This window comes from Tamandua tetradactyla, chromosome 6, assembly GCF_023851605.1.
Source record: "Tamandua tetradactyla isolate mTamTet1 chromosome 6, mTamTet1.pri, whole genome shotgun sequence".
NCBI classification, from domain to species: Eukaryota; Metazoa; Chordata; class Mammalia; order Pilosa; family Myrmecophagidae; genus Tamandua; species Tamandua tetradactyla.
The window spans coordinates 137,024,335-137,046,487 of record NC_135332.1 but is presented as its reverse complement, the minus strand read 5'-3'; the positions used below and the strand labels follow the sequence as shown (position 1 = coordinate 137,046,487).

The window sequence follows — 22,153 nt, the reverse complement described above, 5'->3', positions numbered from 1 at the left end:
CTTTATTGGATAATGCAGCTCTAGATTCACTTTTACACCTACTACACCAAATTTGAAGCCTGGGCATTCAACCTAAATTTCTTACCTGAGGTTCTTCTGTTTTTCTTTACTGACTCCAAAACACTTTACTTCACAGCTTAGAATTATCTTATTAAAGACCAATTCTCTACTTTTCTATTCAAAAGCTTTTTGTGGTTCCCGATTACACAGAGTCCAAATGCCTAAGATGACATACAAGGCTTTACATCCTAACCCACCCACCCCTCTTCAATTATAGTCTCCATATCTATATATAGAACTTCTGTGCCTTTGAAATGCAGGTTCCTCAGCCTAGAATTCCTGCAAATTTACCCATCTTAAGAGCCAAGACAAAATACCACCTTTTACTTTCCCCAATTCTCTAGTTAGTAGCTCCTATTCATACCCTAAGTATAGCTTTTAACCCACTGTAATTGATTACATCTGTCTCCACAACTCCAGCAAGGAACTATTTTATCTTGTAACAACTCCCAGTTTAAGACTGTAACCTAGCAAGTTAATTAAATTCATATTAGCTAAATGTTATCAACAAGAACTTAATCCCCATGCTGAGGTAAATAAAAGGAGACCCAAACCGGGGTATGCCACCGCACACTGCTTTAAACCTTAAACTGCAGGGCACAATCAAGAGATGAAGTTTAAGAGCGACTTGTATTTTAGAGCAATTCAGGGATGCTAATTAGGTTGATAGGTTACTGAGGAACAAATTCTGTTTTGGTGCCAAGCATGGGAAACTGGCATCCTAGTATGATAAAACAAAACAAAAGACTCATTGAATCAATTGATATTTGGAGGGATATGTTACTTTGGTTAGAAGACTATTCCTTTTTTCCTCCTTGCAAAGATGAAGTTTCACATGAAAAACCAGAAGACAATCTACAACCCTTGGGATAAAAGTCTAAACCATCTAAATATTAAAATTAACCTCTTCCTGCAAAACAGTGAATTTACAGGAATAATAATTTATTTTTTTAGCATGGGAGGGAACCGAACCTGGGTCTCCGGCATGGTAGGTGAGAACTCTGTCTGCTGAGCCACTGTGGCCCGCCCAGGGATATTAATTTATTGGCAAAAATGCATTTTTCACCATGATCCAAGATCTCTTCTAGGATTAAATTTCAAAATCTGAATATACTCTAAAGCAATTGCATAGAGGTGATCTCTTGAGCGGAAAATGGGCCTGACTTTTTATATGAAGAACAAATAAGGAAAGATGGATGTGATATAACCAGAGTGCCTAACTGCAAAAAAATAAACAAAAAACCTGGCTGCTTGAATAAATCTCATCTATTATCACAAAGCATGGACTACCTAGAAGAACAAGTTATTCCTCTCTGTATATTTTCTTTACTTGTTTCCAATAAACCTTATGTTTATAAGATTTCTCCTCCCCCTGGCACTTGTTTGATATGATTTTACTTCCCTGGTCCCATAACTTTCCCTAAACTGCTTTCCTTCCTGCTACTGATTACTGTGTAAGCAGAAATAGTAATAGTTTATGCTTACAGTTCATTGAACATGTGCCTTGTTGTCAGCATTGTTCTAACTGGTTTGTATAGATTTCTGTGTAAAACAGTCTTACTTTTAAGATCTTTGCATATATAAAACCCTCTTTGAAAGTTGCTATGTCCTCCTACTCAGCCCTCAACCCTCTACTAAAGAAATTCCTTGCTTCACTAGACTATTTGGAACCCTCTTACACTCACAGCACACTATTTTTTTCTTTAAGGCACTGGTCACATAAAAATTACACAGTTACACTAGCATTTGTGTTTTAAATGTCTGAACTCACTGGTCAATTTTTAAGTTCTGCTTTTGACAACTTGGATTATTTTCAACTTGTAATGCTAAATCCTTAGCATTTCGAATGGTGCCTCTATATAAAAGGTGCTTAAGGAAGTTACTGAATGAACATTCTGAGGTAAGTACTATAAAAACCTCCATTTTAAAGATGAAGAAGATGAACTTGCTCAATATTAGCCCCTGGAAAGGGGGGGAGTTGATATTTAAAAACACATTTACTAAAAAGTCCTGAAATCTTTAGTTTTTCATGGATCTCTCCTACAAGCTACCTAGGTAGCTATTTAAGAGTAGTGGTTAAGAAAAGTTATAAAGGAAGTTGTGTGTAAAAAAAAAAAAAAGCTGTCTAGGACCTTTGGAATGGAGGGAACACCTGCAAGTTATTATTAGTTCATGAATAGTATGTTAAGAGTATTAGCAAAAGGATGAAAATACTTTTAAAGTTGTAGGTAATGTTGGAGGTTCACTTTTGAACCTGCTACTCAACTACTTTTGTACTATCGGTACAAAATAAGCAATTTCCTGTTTTTGTCATCACTCATCTAAAACCATACTTCTGGCATTATAGTATGGAGAGGATAAAACACAGCACCTATACTCAGACTTCTGGGTTTGGATCCTAGGTCTGCTATTTACTAGCTATGAGCTTTGGGAAAAGTTTATCTTTACTGCATCAGTTTTCTCATCCACAGAAATAAGGACAATATGTATTTTTATCAAATAATTCAAGTTATCAAAATTAATGGAAAGATGAATTAGTATAGTTAATGCTTAGATTTGTTGCTGGCCCAAAGAGCACTATATATGCCTTTGCTCTATTATATTACAAACGACAGATAAAAGTTTGATAATCTATTAAAAACAATGAATATGAAAAGGATGAAAATTGAGAAACCTGAGCTTTAGTGTTTAGAATGAAGAGACCCTTAAGAAGTCATCTATTGACAAAGAGTAAATAATATGATCATGAATGCACACCTGATGAAAAACTAAGATCAGATTTTGGCATTGGAAGCATAAATACACACACACACTTATATATATACATGTACCTTTATTTTAGTCAAGCTATTTTCTGGATTTACTGAATTAAGTTTCCTGGAATCAGCAAAGTAATGGGAAAAGAGGACCCCAGTACTGCTTTATGGATAGTTAATTAGAAAAAAAAATTAGTCTCCAAATTTGTTGAATGGCAGACATTCCTAAATTCTATCACTTGTTAATAATACAGAATAATTCTGGTTACACCTCAGAAGTCATATTGATTTTCACTTTTACTATAGAGATAATATGAACACAGTATGTCTGGAATAGTTTATCAATTCAGCAAAAGAAGCTTTTGTGCCCTTTTTTTCTCTTTTGGAAGGGAAGAAGGTAGGGTGTTTACTTTTCAGATGTGCATACTGAAGAATAAGCTTTGATATTTAATTGCTCTAAGGTTAGCCGACCAATCAGAATTCTTTGTATTTAACCAAACCCCTATCAGTGCAAAATAAAATAAGCCTTATATATAAATCTACATTTATTTCATAGTTATTAAGTCATATAAAATCAGTTAGAATCCCAATTCTGATACTTAACTAGCTAAGTTACCATAAGTAATTTCAGTTAAACAGGTGTAAATAAAGCCTCAGCCTGTTTCCATGGTTGTAAAATGAGAACAATAGCACCTAACCCACAGAATTGTATAAGGATTGATTTCATGCATGTAATACTTTGGGCATTGTGCATGGCCATAAACATTCAAATGTTAGCTATTATTTTTAGCATACTTCAGTGAGCTTCTATCACCACCCAAATGATACCACTTTATTTCATGTAATGGCTTTATGTAGATTATACTTTACTAGCTATTAGTAATTAACTGTTGGAATTTACCATGAGCTAATGGGACAATGTTAAAAAATAAATACACAAGAAATCATAAAAGTTCAGCTATTTAGGACTACACACAATAACATAAACCATGGAAGTGTTCTAATTTTAACATTTTTTACCCACAGAATTAATGCTCTCAAAAAAGTTAATGTTCTTTTAAACATTTCCATATTAGTAGAAGAACTGAGTTTATATAGATACAGTCTTACCTCTAAATCTTCTTCCTCATCAATCTTCTGTATATTTTGGTAGGCAGCAGTGTAGACCTCTAAAGCTTTGCCATGAAATAACATTTCAATAGTGATAAATTCGGAAAATATAGTCTAGATGAACAAAGATTTTAATTGAAACAATCACTTAAGTTGTTTGGTGAATTTAGTAAATTTATATTCTCTGTAGTCTTGGCATTTTATAAAGTACAGAGATATCTTTTTCTACATGCTAATGAAGTACAAAAGATAAAATTAGTTGCAAAGGCCCTATGTAGGAAAACCTTCAAATTTTACATATTTCCTACAATACCTTATATATTTTTAGTTAGTTCATTTATTTATACCTAGTAATTGACATTTATGATAAAAAAAGGATCTGACTAAAATGTATGCCCTTATGTACCCGATAACACGTCTGTATTAGTCGAGCAGTTTTTCAAGCTGGTATTTCAACAACTCCAAGTAATGTTTAAACAAAAGAATACTGATTAGATAGGAATTATATCCCATCATATTTCTGACTATAAACTATGTGTATTCTTAACCACAAAAGAAATACTTGGTAATAATGATATTATGACTAATAAAGCACCATACATTTGTGTAAGTCTTTTTAGTTTAAAAATACATGACTTGCCCCTTGTTACTCAGCACTAAAATGTTGAGAAATGCACCTAATTCTTCTAAGGTAACAACAGTTCTTGTCCACTGCACTGAGCTGTTCTTGCTAGAAGCAATCATTTCCTTTACAAATAAACTGCAGGAGAGCTATATGAGCATGATGAAAACTTGTACCAAGGAAGATCATGCTTAAAGAGAATGGAAATATGCATGCTGATATAGATGGGGCTGAGATAATCAGTAGGGAGGGAAAGGATATAAACCAGACATGTCTTCAATAAAATAGGATCTTATCCTTTTGTTAATTATTTTTAATTCCTTATCAAAATAAAAAAGCATTAATGTTGAGAGAACTGGGCAGAATGAGAACAGCAGAAAATACCAAAGATACTCAAGCATTGTCCTTAAAGATACAAGATGGATAAGACTGGTTAGACTAGAAGGTAATAGTCAAATACCCATTTCCCTTCATCCCTGCTCTCCTGACTGGAGTGGTCTTGCATTTTGAAAGACAGCCATATAGATGGCCATCAGTTTTCTCTGACTCTTTTCTCCATCTTTTATTTTTCCCTAAAGGATCAGAAAAATATATAAGGGTACTAACAAGTTTCTGATTGCTAGTGAGTGGAAATAGATAATGTAGTTGAAAGGATTCCTTTTGGACTATGAAGGACATATATCGGTCTGATGGAGAAGAGTAAATATGACTAACAATGATTCTTAGTGTCACTTCATATATGTCACCGAGGGCTCTGATATACTGGACTAGAAACCAACTACTCTTAATATAAAATAACATTATGCTAAGACATAATTTTGGATTTTATACCAAGAATTTCCCAATACCCAGGAATACTGTAGAGGTGGAATGGCTTTTGAACTGGGCTGAGACTTACTCTCTTGGTTGTCAGTCTCCCTAAGGCAGCTGCTAACCAGAAAGGAGTGAAGTGCCCTTTAAGAGTTCTGAAACTTCTAGAGGAAAAACAGTAGAACTAGGACTCAATTACAAACACTGAGGTTCCTTGAAGCCCATTTTAGATGACATGAACTCTAAATCAAGTACAGACTTACATCTTTCTTTCCTAATGAAAATTCAGAGATTCCCCACTTGTAGTGAATAAAGAACTATATAAAAACAATACAATATTGGTTTGACTTTCTTTTTATTCAAGCCTGGAATAGAAAATTGTGTTTTTCAATTACTTGGTCTTCAGAATAGAATTACTGATAATGCCTAAAACAGTGGCAGCAATTAAGTCCTGAAATAAGTTTCTTTTAAGGTGAGCACAGAGGGAGAAGGAAAATACACATTTTAGAATATCAGCTAGCTCCATGTTTTAGTTTTTTTTCCTGGGCAGAATATTTAGAGACTTATCTGCTTACCTGTGTGGAGGGAGAAGGGGAAGGTATTTGTCTTACTCTATAAAAGTAGCCAAGAATTAAGTTGGATAGCCTCAAGTGAGGGATTAAGCTTAAATCACTCAAGTGAGTTGGGTAGTAATAGGGGTCTATTACTAAATGTTCCTACAAATGGACCTTCTAAACCTTTAGCAGATGGTCACACTGTTTAATAACCAGTGAAGTCCAAACATTTAAAGCTTTATTAAAACTAAATCTGTAGGTTTGGGTTCAATTCAAATCTATTCTAACCTGGTAACTGGAATACACAAACATTTCAAAGTAATATTTAAAAATTTTCAAATATTTGAATATAGTTATTAAATTCCTTATGTTTAAAGTATCTGAATCTGATGTTACCTCTGAATTAACATAGTTTTGAATACTAGCATTTTGTGTAAGTTAACCTTCCCCTTTGACTCATGAGTAAGCCCTGAAAAATAGGTAGTTACAGCATCTGAAAGGAGAAAGTCAGTGATCAGGCCATTACGACAGAACTGTCAATTGCTGTGCAAGCTGAATGGGCTCCTTCTAGTTGGAACTTGCACTCTTAGGGTGTTGGGGGCCTGATTCTTGTATCCCACGCAATTCTTAAGCTTCTGCATAGTCTCAAATCTGAAGGCCTGACCCACCTGCTCCAGGCTTACTCTACTGATCTGGGGAATCACACCTTTCAGTAGATCACATCTGTAAAATCTGGAGAGCTTGTGTCTACAAAAAAGCTGGACTTGACTGGGATTGCAACGACCCTTTAGATCAGTTTGAGGAGAAATGACACCCTAACAATTGAATCTTCTGATCCATGAACAAGACTGAATGTACCCTTTAAGCTGCTTCCTGTGCCTTAAGGTAGGTAGCCCGTGCTATAATATACACACAGATGGTGAACCAAGTATGAGACCCTGCACTGTATATACACAAAACTTCCAAGTTCTTAAAAAAGGTCAGGGCCTGGAGGTGACATCATGAACACAATGATTTAAAGACATACCATGAAAAAGCCTCCCCAGAGATTAAGCAAATAAAAGGGCAAATCTCACTTGCTTAGAACTCTGGACAATAGAAGAGACTGGAGAACGACTCCACAAAAGCTGAATAGAAGAGAGAAAAATATCAGGAAATTTCTGTCTTGGACCTGCTGGCCTGTTCCTCTCCCCCTCACTCAGTCCTGCACAACTTGTGAGTCCTTCAGAGGCAGCAGCTAGGTCTCTACCAGAACGGACAGAGAATATAGACCCATTCAACAGTGAGTTAGAATCACATGCATATCTAGGTACAGATACCGAAGTCTGCAGAGACAAACTGAGGAATGCAGTACATGAAAGGGATCCTGGGGTGGAGGTGGACTGGGGGAGTCTGTGGTAAAACTGCTGGCAAGGGTACACTCACTCAATCCAGTTTCTCCCAGCTAGATCACCTAAATGTAAAATGGACTCTTCTGGTGTGACCAACTATTCTAGCTTGATGCCATCAGGCTTCCCCCAAGTGGGATACCCTAATGGGAAAGAAACGAGAGTAAGAAAAGGCTTAAAGGAGAAAAAAGGGGCTGGGGGCTTAAATTGAATGGCTATAAGTCAGGTGGATCCTAGAACTTAACAGTGTAAGGAAAATGGGGCACTGAGTGAGGACAATAAACAAATTTATAAGCACTGGGGAGAAGATTCTGCACAAAAGCAAACAACAAATCAAGATTCCTGGAGAAGGAACAGAAGAAAGGAAACTTTCTCCAAGAAGTGAAATAATTGCATAAAAAGTACAATCTTAAAAACTGTTTTACGTACCCAGAGCAAGAATCAGATGAACTGAGAAAATCTAAACAGTTAAACACAGGCTGAATTCTAAAGGTCTAGAATAAGTTGGACTGAGTGTCAAAGAGCCTTAATACAATGCCAATCAACAATAAAACCCTAAACAAGAGCAAGAAACAGGGGCACGCCATGGTGGTTCAGCAGGCAGAGTTCTCACCTGCCATGCCAGAGACCTGGGTTTGATTCCCTGTGTGCCTGCCTATGCAAAAAAAAAAAAAAAAAAAAAAAAAAAAAGAGCAAGAAATAGGCCTTCAGAGTTAACTCATCAAGACAATGCCTAGACATAAACAAAAAATTACAGGCCATACTGAGAAATAGGAAGATATGGGCTCTGTGAATTTAGAATGACTAATTAAAAAAAACAGAATTTAGAATGACTAATCAAAAATGTTCAAACAAATCTAAATTCAGGAGATGAAGGAAAATATGGCTGAAGAGAAGAAGACAATGTGAGCATAAGAAGGACTCAAAAGTATACAAAGAAACATGACAGAAATTATGGGGATGAAAGGTACAACAACAGAGATTGAAATTACATTAGAGGCACACAACAGAAGATATGAACAGGCAGAAAAAAGACTCAGCAAACAAGAAGAGGACAATTGAAAGCACAGTCAAAAGAACAGAAAGAAAACAGAAAAAACTGCAGGGTGTGAGGGATTTGAGTGATTGCATGAAGTGCACGAACATATGTGTCATGGGTGTTCCAGATGAGAAGGGAAGGGAAAAGTGACAGAAATAAAATAAAATAAAAATTAAAATTAAATGAAATATTTAAGGAAATAATGGCAGAAAAATTTTCAAGCCCTATGGAAAACAAAAAGCATGTATAAGAAGTGCAATGTACTTCAAACAGAATAAATTCTAATAGACATACTGAGACACATACTAATCAGAATGTCAAATGACAAGATAAAGAGATACTTCTGAAAGCAACAAAAGAAAAGTGATTCCTCACATACAAGGAATTGCCAATAAGACTAAGTGCTGATTTTTCATCAGAGATCACAGAGGTGAGAAGGCAGTGGTATGATATATTTAAGGTAGTGAAAGAGAAAATTTTTAGCCAAAATTTCTTTATCCAGCAAAACTGTTCTTCATAAATGAGGAAGAGTTTAAAATATTCACAGGTAAACAGAAACTGAGAGAGTTTGTCAACAAAAGACCTTCCCTAAAAGAATTTAAGCAAGTTCTGCAGTTTGAAGGATAAAGACAGAAGACAGTGGTTTGGAGTAATGTGAAGAAATGAAGATCATCATTTAGGGTAACTAAAAGGGTAAATACAAAACTCAATAGTATTTTGTCCTCAGTGTACAATTCTGTTCTTTAATTTCTATGAGTTAAGATACAACTGATAATGGCATGCAAAATATAAAGTGGTAAAATGGAACAAAAACACATGAAGATAGGAAAGAGAGTGATATGGGAGTAGGGAACATGTGAGCCACCAAAGCTAAGATTGTATCCTTTCAAAGTAGGTTACAGATGTAAGTTGTGTAATATAAACCCCAGGGTGATCACGAATAAAGTATTTAAAAAATATACAAAATTTATATAATAATTTATAATTATAAATTAATATAAATAATATAAACAAACAGGAATGAGGAAGGGATCAGATGCTTCACAGAAGATTAACAATACAGAAAAGAAGGCTGAAATAAAGGAAAAGAGAAGTAAAAAAAATATGAAATATAAAAACCAAAGGAAGGGCGGTACAACAGTGGTGAGAATTCTTGCTGCTGAGCCGGAGATCTGGGCTCAATTCCAAGAGCTGCCCATGCCAAAAAAAAAAAAAGTAAAACCAAAGGACAAAATGGCTGAAGTCTTTACTATAATAACATTGAATGTTAATGTATTAAACTCCCCAATCAAAAGATACAGATTGGCAGAATATATAAAAAAGAATGAACCAACTATATGTTGTTTACAAAAGACTCGTCTTAGACCCAACTATATAAATAGATCAAAGTGAAAGGATGGAAAAAGACTACATGAAAATTGTAACCAAAAAAGAGCTAAGATAGCTATACTAATATTGGACAAAATAGAATTTAAGTCAAAACTCATTATAAGAGACAAAGAAGGACACTATATATTATTAAAGGGGGCAATCCACCAAGAAAAAAATAACAATCATACATATTTATGCAACTATCCATGGTGTCCCAAAATAAATGAGGCAAACTGGAAAAACTGAAGGGAGTAATAGACATTTTTACAATAATGGTGGGAGACTTCAATATACCACTTTCATTGATAGAATATCTAGACAGAAGATCAGAGAACTTGAATAACATGATAAATGAACTAGACTTAACAGACATCTATAGAGAATGTCTATATAGTGCACCCCAAAACAGCAGGCTATACATTCTTAAGTGCACATGGATATTCTCCATGATAGATCACATGTTGAGTCACAAAAAAAGTCTCAACAAATTTAAAAAGACTGTAATTATACAAAGTACTTTATCTGATCATAATGGAATAAAGCTGGAAATCAGTAACAGGTGGAGAACTGGAAAGTGCACACATATCTGCAAATTAAATAATACTCTCTTAAAAATCAGAGGGTCAAAGAAGAAATTTCAAGGAATGTAAGTAACTATCTGGAGAAGAAGGAAATTGAAAACACATATCATATCTTACGGGAAGCAGCAAAGGAAGTGCTGCAAGGGAAATTTATAGCCCTAATCACCTACATTAACAATGAACAGCAAACTAACCCCAAGGCAAGTAGAAGGAAAGAAATAACAGAGTTTAGATGTAGACATAGATGAAATTGAGAAAAAAATAATAGAGAAAATTACAAACAAAAGTTGGCTCTTTGAAAAGATCAATAAAATTGATAAACCCTTATCTGGACTGAAAAAGAAAAAAAGGGAGAAGACACAAATAAATAAAATCAGAAATGAGAAACATTATTACTGACCCCATAAGCAATATAAAGGATCAAGAGGATACTTTGAGTAACTGTATGCCAACAAGTTAGTCAACGTAGATGAAATGGGCAAATTCCTAGAAAGACACAAACTACCTACACTGACTCTAGAAGAAACTGAAGACCTCAACAAATCAATCATAAGTAAAGAGAATGAATGAGTCATCAAAAAGCTCCAAACAGAGAAGAGTCTAGGGAAAGAATAGTCTCTTTAACATGTTAAATGGTGCTGGGACAACTGGTTAGCCACATACAAAATAACGAAGCTAGTGAATTTTACCAACAATTTTAAGAAAAATTAGTACTGATCCTTCTCAAACGCTTCCAAAAAACTGAAGAGGAAGGAACACTACCTAACACATTCTGTGATGCCAACATCACCCTAAAAGATATGATAAGAAAAGAAAATTACAGATCAATTATATACAGATACAAAAATCCTCAACAAAATCATTGCAAATCAAATCCACAGCACATTAAAAAAATTATACACTATGAAAAAATCCATGATCAAGTGGGTTTTATTGCAGGTATGCAAGAGTGAGTCAACATAAGAAATCAATCAGTGTAACAAACCACATTAACAAATTGAAGAAGAATCACATAATCATCTCTGTTGATTCAGAAAAAGCATTTGACAAAATACAGCATACTTTCTTGATAAAAACACTTAGAACAGTAGGAAGAAAAGGAAACGTTCTCAACATGATAAAGAGTATATATGAAAAACCCACAACTAACATCATACTCAATGGTGAAAGATTGATAGCTTTCCCACTAAGATCTGGAACATGACAAGGATGCCCAATGTTACCACTAGTATTTAAATTGTATGGGAAGGTCTAGCCAGAGCAGTTAGGCAAGAAAAAGAAATAAAAGGCATCCAAATTGGAAAGGAAGAAGTAAAATGCACACTATTTGCAGATCACATGATCCTATTTAAATCCTGAAAAATCTACAACAAAAGCTACTAGAGTTAATAAACAAAGTCAGCAAAGTGATGGTGTACAAGATCATCCCCAAATCAGAAGTGTTTCTATATATTAACAATCTGAGGAGAAGTCAAGAAAAAAATTCCATTCACAATAGCAACTAAAAGAATCAAATATTTAGGAAGAAATTTAACCAAGAATGAAAGGATGTGTACACAGAAAATTACAAAACATTGCTAAAAGAAATCAAGAAAGACCTAAACAAATGAAAATTCTGTGTTTATGGATTGGATGACTAAATATTGTTAAGATGTCAATTCTACCCAAAACAATTTGCAGATTCATCAAAATCCGAAATTAAAATTTCAACAGCCTACTTTGCAGAAATGGAAAAGCTAACTATCACATTTATTTGGAATGGTAAGGGCCCCCCAAAAGCCAAAACATCTTAAAAAAGAAGAAAGTTTGAGGACTCACATTTCCTGACTTTAAAGAAAATTACAAAGCTATAGTTGTCAAAACAGCATGGCACTGTCACAAGGATAGAAATACTGACCAATGGAAGTGAATGAAGAGTTCAGAAATAGATTCTCACACCTATGACCAAGTGATTTTTAAGAAGGCTGCCAAGTCCACTCAGTTTGGAAAGCTGGACCCTTATTTCACATTCTATACAAAAATTACCTCTAAATATATCAAAGACTAAATGCAAGAGCTAAAACTATAAAACTGAAGAAAACACATGACTATATCTTTATGACCTAGGATTTGGAAATGGATTCTTAGATACACCAAAAGCACAAGTAACAAAAGAAAAATAAGATAACACTTCATCAAAATAAAAAATGTTTATGTTTCAAAGGACACATCATGAAAGTCAAAAGACAACCCATAGAATGGGAGCAAATACCTGATAAGGCACTTCTATCCAGAATATATAAAGAACTCTTACAACTCAATAATAAAAAAGACAAAAAGGATGTGAATAGACATTTCTTCAAAGAAGATAAAACAAATGGCCAATAAGAACATGAAAAGATGTTTAATATCATTAGTTATCAGGGAAATGCAAATCAAAACCATACATAAGATACCACTTGACAGACGTCAGAATGGCTAGAATAAAAAAGTCTTATAAGCAACAAATATTGGTGAGGATGTGGAGAAACTAGAACTCTCATATACTGCTGGTGGGAATGTAAAATGGTGGTAATGACACAGAAGATATTATATTTGGTGCCTTATCATTTTGCCTAGTCATAAGTTCCTCTTTTTAAGTGACCACCCCAGCTAGCACTGCCACCAACACCTTATGGTTTAAATAAGAGCCACCTCCAGCTACTACAAATGGCCCTTGTTGGTTCTGTTTTTTGCACTGCATAATTTACTAGCTGCGCAGATATTTCTATTTGGCTTGGGTGGTAAGAGTTGCCCTCAGCTCTTCAAGTGGCCCTTGCCACTTCTACTTTTCATGCCATGTAGCTTAAAACGGCCAATTCTTAGTATCCACAGGAAAGTCCTACTCCTCTACTCTGGGTCACAATAAAGACCTGGGGATCCACATGTGTTCCTCTTCTCCCTCATTCCTCCATCAATCCTCACAGGAGCCTAAGTTAGGTAAGTTCCCTCTGCTGCCTCATTCTCTCCCTCTCCAGGACCACTGATCTGATAATGCTGTTGTTTCATGCATTCTCAGTTTGCTAGCTATCTGAGTTTGTGTGTCATCACCCAAAGAACTTCCACATAACATCCAAAACAATGTTGCAACCATTTTGGAAAACAGTCTGGTAGTTCCTCAAATGTTTAAACAAGAAGTTCCCACAAAACCCAGCAATTCCACTCCTAGGTACACACCCAAGAGAAACGAAAACTTGTGCACAAATACTTATAGCAGTACTACACACAATTGCCAAAACATGGAAGCTATCCAAGTGCCCATAAAGTGATGAATGGATATATAAAATGAGGCATGTATCCAAACAATGGAATATTATTTGGTCACACACAAAAAAAGAATGACGTCCTGATACATGCAACAGAACAGTTAGTTGAACCTTGAAAACAGTATGCTGCATGAAAGAAGGCAGCCACAAAAGATCATATATTAAATGATTCCATTCATTTGAAATATCTAGAAAAGGGAAATCTACAGAGACAGAAAGTAGACTAGTGCTTGCTTAAGGCTGGGGAAAACGGACATAGGGGTGCATCAGCTAAGGTGTACAGGTTTTAATTTTTGAGGTAATGAAAACTGATTGTGGTGACAGTGCACACATTGGTGAATATACTAATAACTATTTAAATGGGTGAATTGTATGGTATGTGAATATCTCAATTAAAAAAAATTTAGATTGCTTCCTGTCTTCCTTTTTTTGTGGCAATAAGGAGACTTCTCTTCTCTGGTGGCAGAATACAGAAGGCAAGCAGAGAGAATTTTGGAAACCCTTTTCTTCTCTTTGCTCTCTCCAATGTGCATCCTCTCACTCCATCTCCTTTGCTACAGGAAATTCCAGGTAGTAGGAATTGTTGTTTGGAATTCTACACTCAACCTCCCCATAACATTTTTTTGTGTGTGTGAGGCTCAGGAAATTAAAAATGTCTATATTAGTGGCCAGAATGCAGGTGGTACACAGAAGTGACCTAAAAGATCACACGGTGTAGACAAACTGTCATAAGGAAAAGAAAATTTAGCAGACATCAGTTAGAGCACTGTAGTAGGGAATTGAGCTTCCATTACTAAAGGAGGCCCTTAGGTGGCAATGGAATCTGGTGCACCTGCCCAAGCCTCTACTTTCATTTTTCAGGTTTAAGCTACCTTATAATTCTTTCTCCTCTCCCTCAATAATTTTGGAGATGTCAGCAATTGCAAAACTTTATACACTGCCCATATTCTCCCAGCTCAGAAAAGAGGTTTGCTTCAAGACAGTCTCTTCAGATGCTTGCCTGTGAGTAGCAATCTATTTATTATAGTGGAGAGGCTTTGACTTGATAGATAACTTTTTTAATTCTGTCTTCAGGACCAAAGTGTTCCTAGGACCTTTCCTGGCTATTGGAAAAGTCAAAGTTCTGAAATCCTTTGACACTATGATAAGAAATTAAAATAAAATAAAATAAAAAAGGTGCAAAAAATGTTTCATGGATTTTAGAGAATTATACTTAAGTTGTAAGATAACACTTATTTTATTGATAAGAGTACAGATCAGAAAAGCAGAAAGTTTTCTTTGTCAGCAGTAGTAAAATGACAGAAACCTTTAAAGGTTGTTACAGGAAAATGTGCAGTGAGCCCAAAAAGATATCCTTCAATAAGTTGTTTTAAAGGCTATAAATCATCTTATAGCCTTTAAAATTTTTTCCAAGATGCTTATGAAAAAGTCACTGAAGAGCTTCTGCATTCCATGATTTCTAAGGTTTCATATTTCCTGATTTGTTATAATGAAATAAGTCAAATTCTTGTGTTTTTTTTTTTCCACTAAGAGAATATATCATGGTAAAAGCAAGTTAATGTGATTGACTATTATCCTGTTTGCTAATTTGCTAATATGTAGTTATTATAAAGCTTTATGCCATTAAAATCAATGACAGTGTATTATAATGGAAAGCACAGGTTTTAAAAATACATAATTGGTTTATATTTCAGATTTTCGGTTATGGTATATTTGGTAAGTTACTTTATATCTCTGAGATCTGATTTCTTCATTATAATATGTGGATTAGACCACATAATTCTCATAGAGTTGCTCTAAAGATTAAAAGATAATTTATGTAATGTAACTGGCACAGTACCTGATATGTAAAAATGATGCATAAAAACTTAATGTTAGTTCTCTTTGGTTAAATAGCATTTGTGATAGAGTCGATTTTCTGCTCTCTGGTTGGGAATGTAATCCCTTTATTTACCATTTTTCCATAAGAAAACAAATTTGTATATTTTGTTTTATATCTTTTACATAAGGACTATTTTGGATTAAAAAATTCAGAGTACTTTAACATTTTCATAAATTTAAATAAAACAAAAAAATAAGTTTAGAAGAACGTGTTTTAACCTTAACATTATTACCTTTATATCTTTTATTTTCTGCTTTTCAAAATTGTCAATAGTTTCCTCTAGATGACGAGTTGTTCGGGTAGCATCCATTGTCGCTCTCTGTAATTCAGTTTCTGCCTACAAAGTATTCCCCAACCAAAGATAAAAAAAAAAAATCAGAATTCATTTAATTGAGTCTATTAGTAAAAGCTATTGGAGTACTGGCTTTTGGCATAAGACTGTAGCTGGTTTAATATTGTATTTTAACACATATAATAACATTATCTATGCAATATAATAAGTGCAGGAAGAATAAAGAACTTTAAATTTATCAAACAACATGATTCATAATCTAAAAGAAAAAAAACAAAAACCTCCTATTTCTATACAATCATCTTTTTCCAATATTTTCCTTGACTGAACTACTGTAAAACTATTTTTTATTTTCTACTCCTTCTACGTATTTCACTGCTTGTGCTGTTAATAATACTATCTTTTTTCTTTTCACTTTTTCTCTTTCCTTTAATCCATTTTCCCCAGAAAAGAAGTAGGTTAGTGACTTGTTAGCAATTTTTTTCAATTCTCTCAAACTCTGGTCTTAATCTATAAAATACAGTAGTATTTCTTATAGGACTGTTTTGGATTAAATTAAATAATCTTTGTACAAAACTAAGGCGAATGCTTGGCAAACAGAAAGATCTATAGCTACAACAATTTCCACAACTGACAGTCTTTGATTTTTATAGTACTATTATAACATTGCAAATATATAACTAAAGTCTATTATTACCACCTCACTTACTTTTACTAGTTCTCTAAATGCATGAAATATTTTCTAATTCTATAACAAAGAAGTAGAATATAAATTACAAATTTTTATTATTACAGCATGGAATTTTTGCCTGTAGATTTTCTTAAAAGCTAAAAATGTTACACTATCTGATTAATGCTTTTTAGAAAAATAAGTACGCTAGAAATTAGATGGTAATTCTAATGCTTTGCTTCACTCTAATGACAAGGACTCATACTATCTAGATCTGTGTTGTAAAACATGGTTATTAGTCACATGCAGCTATTTACATTTCAATTAATTAAAATTAAGTAAAACAAAAAAATTGGGTCCTAGTTACTATAGCCATGTTTCAAGAGCTCAACAGCTACAAGCAGGTAGGGGCTACAGTACTGTAAAGTATAGAACATTTCCACTCTAATCCTGAATTTCTCTTTAAAAAAGCTTTTTTTTTTACATGGGCAGGCACTGGGAATCGAACCTGGGTCCTCTGGCATGGCAGGCGAGCATTCTTGCCTGCTGAGCCACCGTGGCCTGCCCATTTCTTTTTTTTAGGACAACAGCTGCCCCAAAGCATTTAAAGTTGTTTCTCAGAGAGTAGCACAGACATGTTTAAAAACATCTAAATTCTCTGATTAAATCCTCCCTAATAAATGTCTACTTCCTACACCAGAATTGTATTTTATTTACTAAAAATTATCATGTCATCACTTAATATTTAATCATCGGAAAATGTGCATATGTCATCAAAGTTTTGTGACACATAATATTCTGACATTTAGCCTTTTCTTTTTCAAGAAAATGTGTAAAATTAAAACAAGTAAAAGGAATTTACAATAAGGATCCATCTCTTGACACACCACTTTATCACCCACCTGTGACTGAAAGTTTTCATAAAGGAAAAATATAAATTTCAAAGGGAATATAACAATTCTTTCAATAAATTAAAATCATATACTATTATATAATTATATTCTTGCAATTAGATTAGATTAAATAGAACTGCATTAATATATACTCTTGAAATTACATTAATTCAAATACACAATTTCAAGATATTAATGAGCACTTAAAACCTATTCATTTACACCTTAAGCTATTACCATATCTATCTGTATATCCATCTGCCATTTAAGATATAAAGTTTTAAAAAACCATATAAATTTTAACTTTTAATCATAATCAACAATAAAAAACAGTTCTCCATATTATTGGGCTTGGGATTCTTTGAAATATAACCTCTTCACAGAAAGTTAAAAAGAAAAATAAAGCTCCTTTGAAGATTTCTTAATATGAAAAAAATGCCTAATGGTTATTTGATGCATGCTAACTTTTGCTAATGGAAATAGTGTATATATAAACTGATGCAATTATTTGTGACTAATTCCTTTTAATTTTTTCCCTCTCCATTTATTGATATTTTTATTTTAAAATTTGAAAGGATGGATAAGAGTTGGCTAAACTAGGATAAAGAGTGGGGAAACAGAAGCAGTAACTGGAAAATCTGTATCTTAATCTTTTATTGCCCCTCCAGCAACTATTATTCATTTCAGAAAGTCTCAAATCCATTTATTCAAGAATAGAACTCACCCGAATTTACACAGCTACTTTTGGCAGAGTAAAGAGACTACAGAGTTCTAATATTTCCTTTCATTGACAATTATTCAAAATCCTAAAATGTACCAATTTTTGAGTAGGAAATGTTTGATTAAAATACAACTTTATGAATGAGAGTACTATTATATTTAATGAAATTAGTTAAGAGTGTAAAATAAATGAGAGGGCTAAATTGGTGTTTTTCAAATTCTGTTACAAGAAACTTGTTCAGAGACTGCTGGGGCCATGGGAGGTAAGCAGCTAGAGCCCTGGGATTCTTCTTTACCCACTCTCTATTACCAGAGTGAGCGTTATCTTACACATGGAACTTTCATATATTTTTGAATAAAGAGTCAGATGAATTTTAGTTGTCTATTCCAGTAAAAATTCTATGATGCCACAATTAATTTACATTTATTTTAAATACATTTATATATAAATGGTACTTTATTTTCAAGTCTCAGGTTGTCAAAATCCACAGGGGTCATGGCTTTTCCAGTGAGCCTATCAATTCACCTGAGCAATAATTTATTTAGTTGTTGCATTTAGTTTTTCTCCCTTGTGATCATGGACTTGCTTTATCTATACTCTGTAACTACCTTCTCCACAGCAGTTTTTACAGAGCAGCACCAAAAACCTTTGTCTTAGGAAAGACTCATTTTCAGGTTGAGCACCCATACCAATACCCCTAATCCCCGATTCAGGCTTGCCAACAACCCTCAGGCTCCTTAATGTTGCTTATTCCGTCTTCAGCACAACCCCCCAAAAAACAAACAGAAATTTTTATCTCTGGTTTCTTAAACAATGGTGACACTTCCTGGCCTCTGCCTTCATCTTACTTGTCAGTCATGAATTTCCCAGCATTCTCTGGTATGCCTGACCTACCACAAAACATAAATTCTCTATAATCTCCAGTTTAAGATTTTAAGTCTTTACTAATATTTAGATTTTCCTGACCCTACAGCCTCCAAAGGACAGGCCTAGCCCTGTGACTGTCCACTTCTGTTTTGTACAAGGTTGGGCTTAAGTACCTTTGGTCCAAAGGAAGAAGGACCAGGCAATTAGCGCAGCCCCAAATCACTGCTCAAGGGACTCCCCTCAGTTGTTCTGGAAGCTCACATGCTCCCAAAGAGCCATTCCTCATGTGGGTTCCTGGCTGAGCTGGGAAGTGATAGACAGCCTTAAGGAAGTAAGAAGGAGACACACATAAGGAGGAATGGTAAAAAGAGGAAGAGGGATAAGTCAGTGCTTTCCACACAGTTCCACCTACCCCAGTTGTTGGTAATTAGTCAGGCACTATTTTCTGTTTTTTTCTTTGGTCATCGAACAAGGCATACTGTAGTTTAAGAAATAATCATGTCTATCAAAAGAACCTTGTTATAGTGGTCCCCCATCTAGATCCCTTTGTGTCCATCTGTGGACCTCATTATGCTCTCAAATCTCCTGAGTGTCCTTTGCTTGAAGTCACAATTGTGTTTCAAATAGTCGCTTTTTTTTTTAAGGATGAAGGGAATTAAACGGGCAAAACATTATCTTCTTTCCTCTTCTTAAAAATGGGGCAGATACAAATGAAATGAGAAAGAGAGATGATAAAGACTGAGATGGTATAATCTAGGAATGTCTACAGTGTATAATGATAGTGACTAAATGTACAAATTAAAAAAATGTTTTTGCATAAGGAAGAACACAGGAATGTCACTACTGCAGGGTGCTGAAAATAGATGGTAATTAATATTTTAAAATTTTAACTTACGTGTGAGACTAAAGCAACAAATATTTGGTACAAAATTTATATTTTGATTAGTGCATTTCCTAATATAACTTATGTAGACAGCTTAACTGAACACCATAAGTATGTGGAACCTTGAGTAGGACGTGAAATTTTGTTGATCTGTCCAGAGTGATGCCCCGATAAATCTCAGAGTGATTTGAACAGTGAATAAAAAAGTATTTGCAAAGTCCCCTTCGGGAAATGGTGAGAAAGGGGGGAAAATTCAGCTCCCCTAAGTTGAATTCTTGATATTCTCACAAGCACAGTGGATAATCAATAGACTGAGCCCCCAATCTTGTTGTTTGTTCATATGAAACTCAACCCCTCAAAGGGTAGGTCAAGACTACTTATAATTAGACCTAAGAGTCACCCCCAAGAGAACCTCTTTTGTTGCTCAGATGTGGCCTTTCTCTCTGGCCAACACAACAAGCAAACTCACCACTCTCCCCCTGTCTACATGGGACATGACTCCCAGGGGTGTGGACCTTCCTAGCAATGGGGGACAGAAATCCTGGAATGAGCTGAGACTCAATATCAAGGGATTGAGAAAAACCCTAGAATGAACTGAGACTCAGCATCAGAGGATTGAGAAAACCTTCTTGACCAAAAGGGGGAAGAGTGAAATGAGACAAAATAAAGTGTCAATGGTGAGAGTTTCCAAACAGAGTTGAGAGGTTATCCTGGAGGTTATTCTTACCCATTAAATAGATATCACCTTTTTAGTCAAGATGTAGTGGAGAGGCTAGAGGGAACTGCCTGAAAATGTGGAATTGTGTTCCAGTAGCCATGTTTCGTGAAGATCATTGTATAATGATATAGCTTTCACAATGTAACTGTGTGATTGTGAAAACCTTGTGTCTGATGCTCCTTTTATCTACCTTATCAACAGATGTGTAAAACATTTGGAATAAAGATGAACAATAGGGGGAACAAATGTTAAAATAAATTTAGATTGAAATGCTGGTGATTGGTGAGGGGGAGGGGTGGGGGGTATGGTATGTATGAATTTTTTTTGTTTTCTTTTTATTTCTTTTCTGAATAGATGCAAACGTTCAAAGTAATTATCATGATGATAAATATGCAACTATGTGATGATATTGTGAATTACTGATTATATATGTAGAACGGAATGATTAAAAGTTAGAATGTTTGCATTTTTTTTTTGGTATTAAAAAAAAATTAATTAAAAAAAAAAGGGGCAGATTCTCTTTCTCTAACCCCAACTCTGCAAGTGAAATCACTGCCCTCCCCTCTACAGGTGACATGACATCCAGGGGTGAAAATCTCCCTGGAGGCATTGGAGGTGACTCCCAGGGACCAGTCTGGCCCTGGCACCGTGGGATCAACAGTGACATCCTGACCAAAAGGGGGTGTAACAAATAAGGTAGCAGTGGCTAAGAGGATTCAAATAGAGTCGAGAGGCTATTTTGGAGGTCACTCTTATATAAGCTTCAGTTAGACACTGCTACCTACCATAACTTACCAACCTTCAACCAAAACCATTTCAGCTAATCCTAAAAAAACACCTAGGGCATTATATAAGATTCTATAAAGGTTCCATGCACTAGGGTAACATTCCAGAAACCTACAACCTCCAGATGGGTCCCTGAACCAGTAAGTCCTGAAATGCAGAGGCCAGCCTCTCCAGAACATCAAATAGTTTCGTTCCACTATCCCATGGTATTGACAGCCACTTCAGATATGAAAAAATAAGAATGGGCATAGTCCAAATACCCCTAAAGAGCTGAAGAAAGATCAAAGTTGATGGTGAAGGGCGGGCCGCGGTGGCTCAGCGGGCAAAGTGCTTGCCTGCTATGCCGGAGGACCTCGGTTCGATTCCCGGCCCCAGCCCATGTAACAAAAACAAAAGAAACAAAATACAATAAAACAAGAAAATGTTTAAAGATGTTTCCCTTTCTTCCTTCCTTCTATCCTTCCTTCCTTCTCTCTGTCTTTCCTTTAAAAAAAAAAAAAAAAAAAAAAAGTTGATGGTGAAGCTATATAGAAAAGGTAAGGAATAACAAACAAGTATGATTGCTAAATCATTAAATTGATATTTCTTTGAGTCTCCAGTATCTTAGAGTAGATAGAAATAAAAACCTAAAATTGTGGAATTGTAACCCATGTCAAACTCTGAAATCTGTTCTACAACCAACTGTTGCAATGTGCTTTGAAATTTATCGCTTTTTTGTATATGCTATTTTTTTACAAAAAAGAAAAAAATATTTCTTCTAGCCTCCAGTATTTTGGAGCAGCTACAAGGGAAAATCTGAAATAGTGGAATGGTAACCCATAACAAACTCTGAAATCCATTCTGTATCTACTTGTTGAAGTGTACTT

General features: G+C 34.8%; 1 protein-coding gene across 1 annotated transcript in view; it reads right to left on the bottom strand.

Moving 5' to 3' along the window:
- CIBAR1 (CBY1 interacting BAR domain containing 1) overlaps positions 1-22,153 on the bottom strand; it is a 31,196-nt gene that overhangs the window by 4,175 nt on the left and 4,868 nt on the right. The window contains exons 5-7 of the mRNA XM_077167202.1: positions 17,322-17,327; positions 15,690-15,794; positions 3,927-4,040 (exon numbers count right to left, since the gene is read on the bottom strand). Of these exons, the coding sequence (XP_077023317.1) occupies positions 3,927-4,040; positions 15,690-15,794; positions 17,322-17,327 (225 nt within the window). The remainder of the gene's footprint in view (positions 1-3,926; positions 4,041-15,689; positions 15,795-17,321; positions 17,328-22,153) is intronic.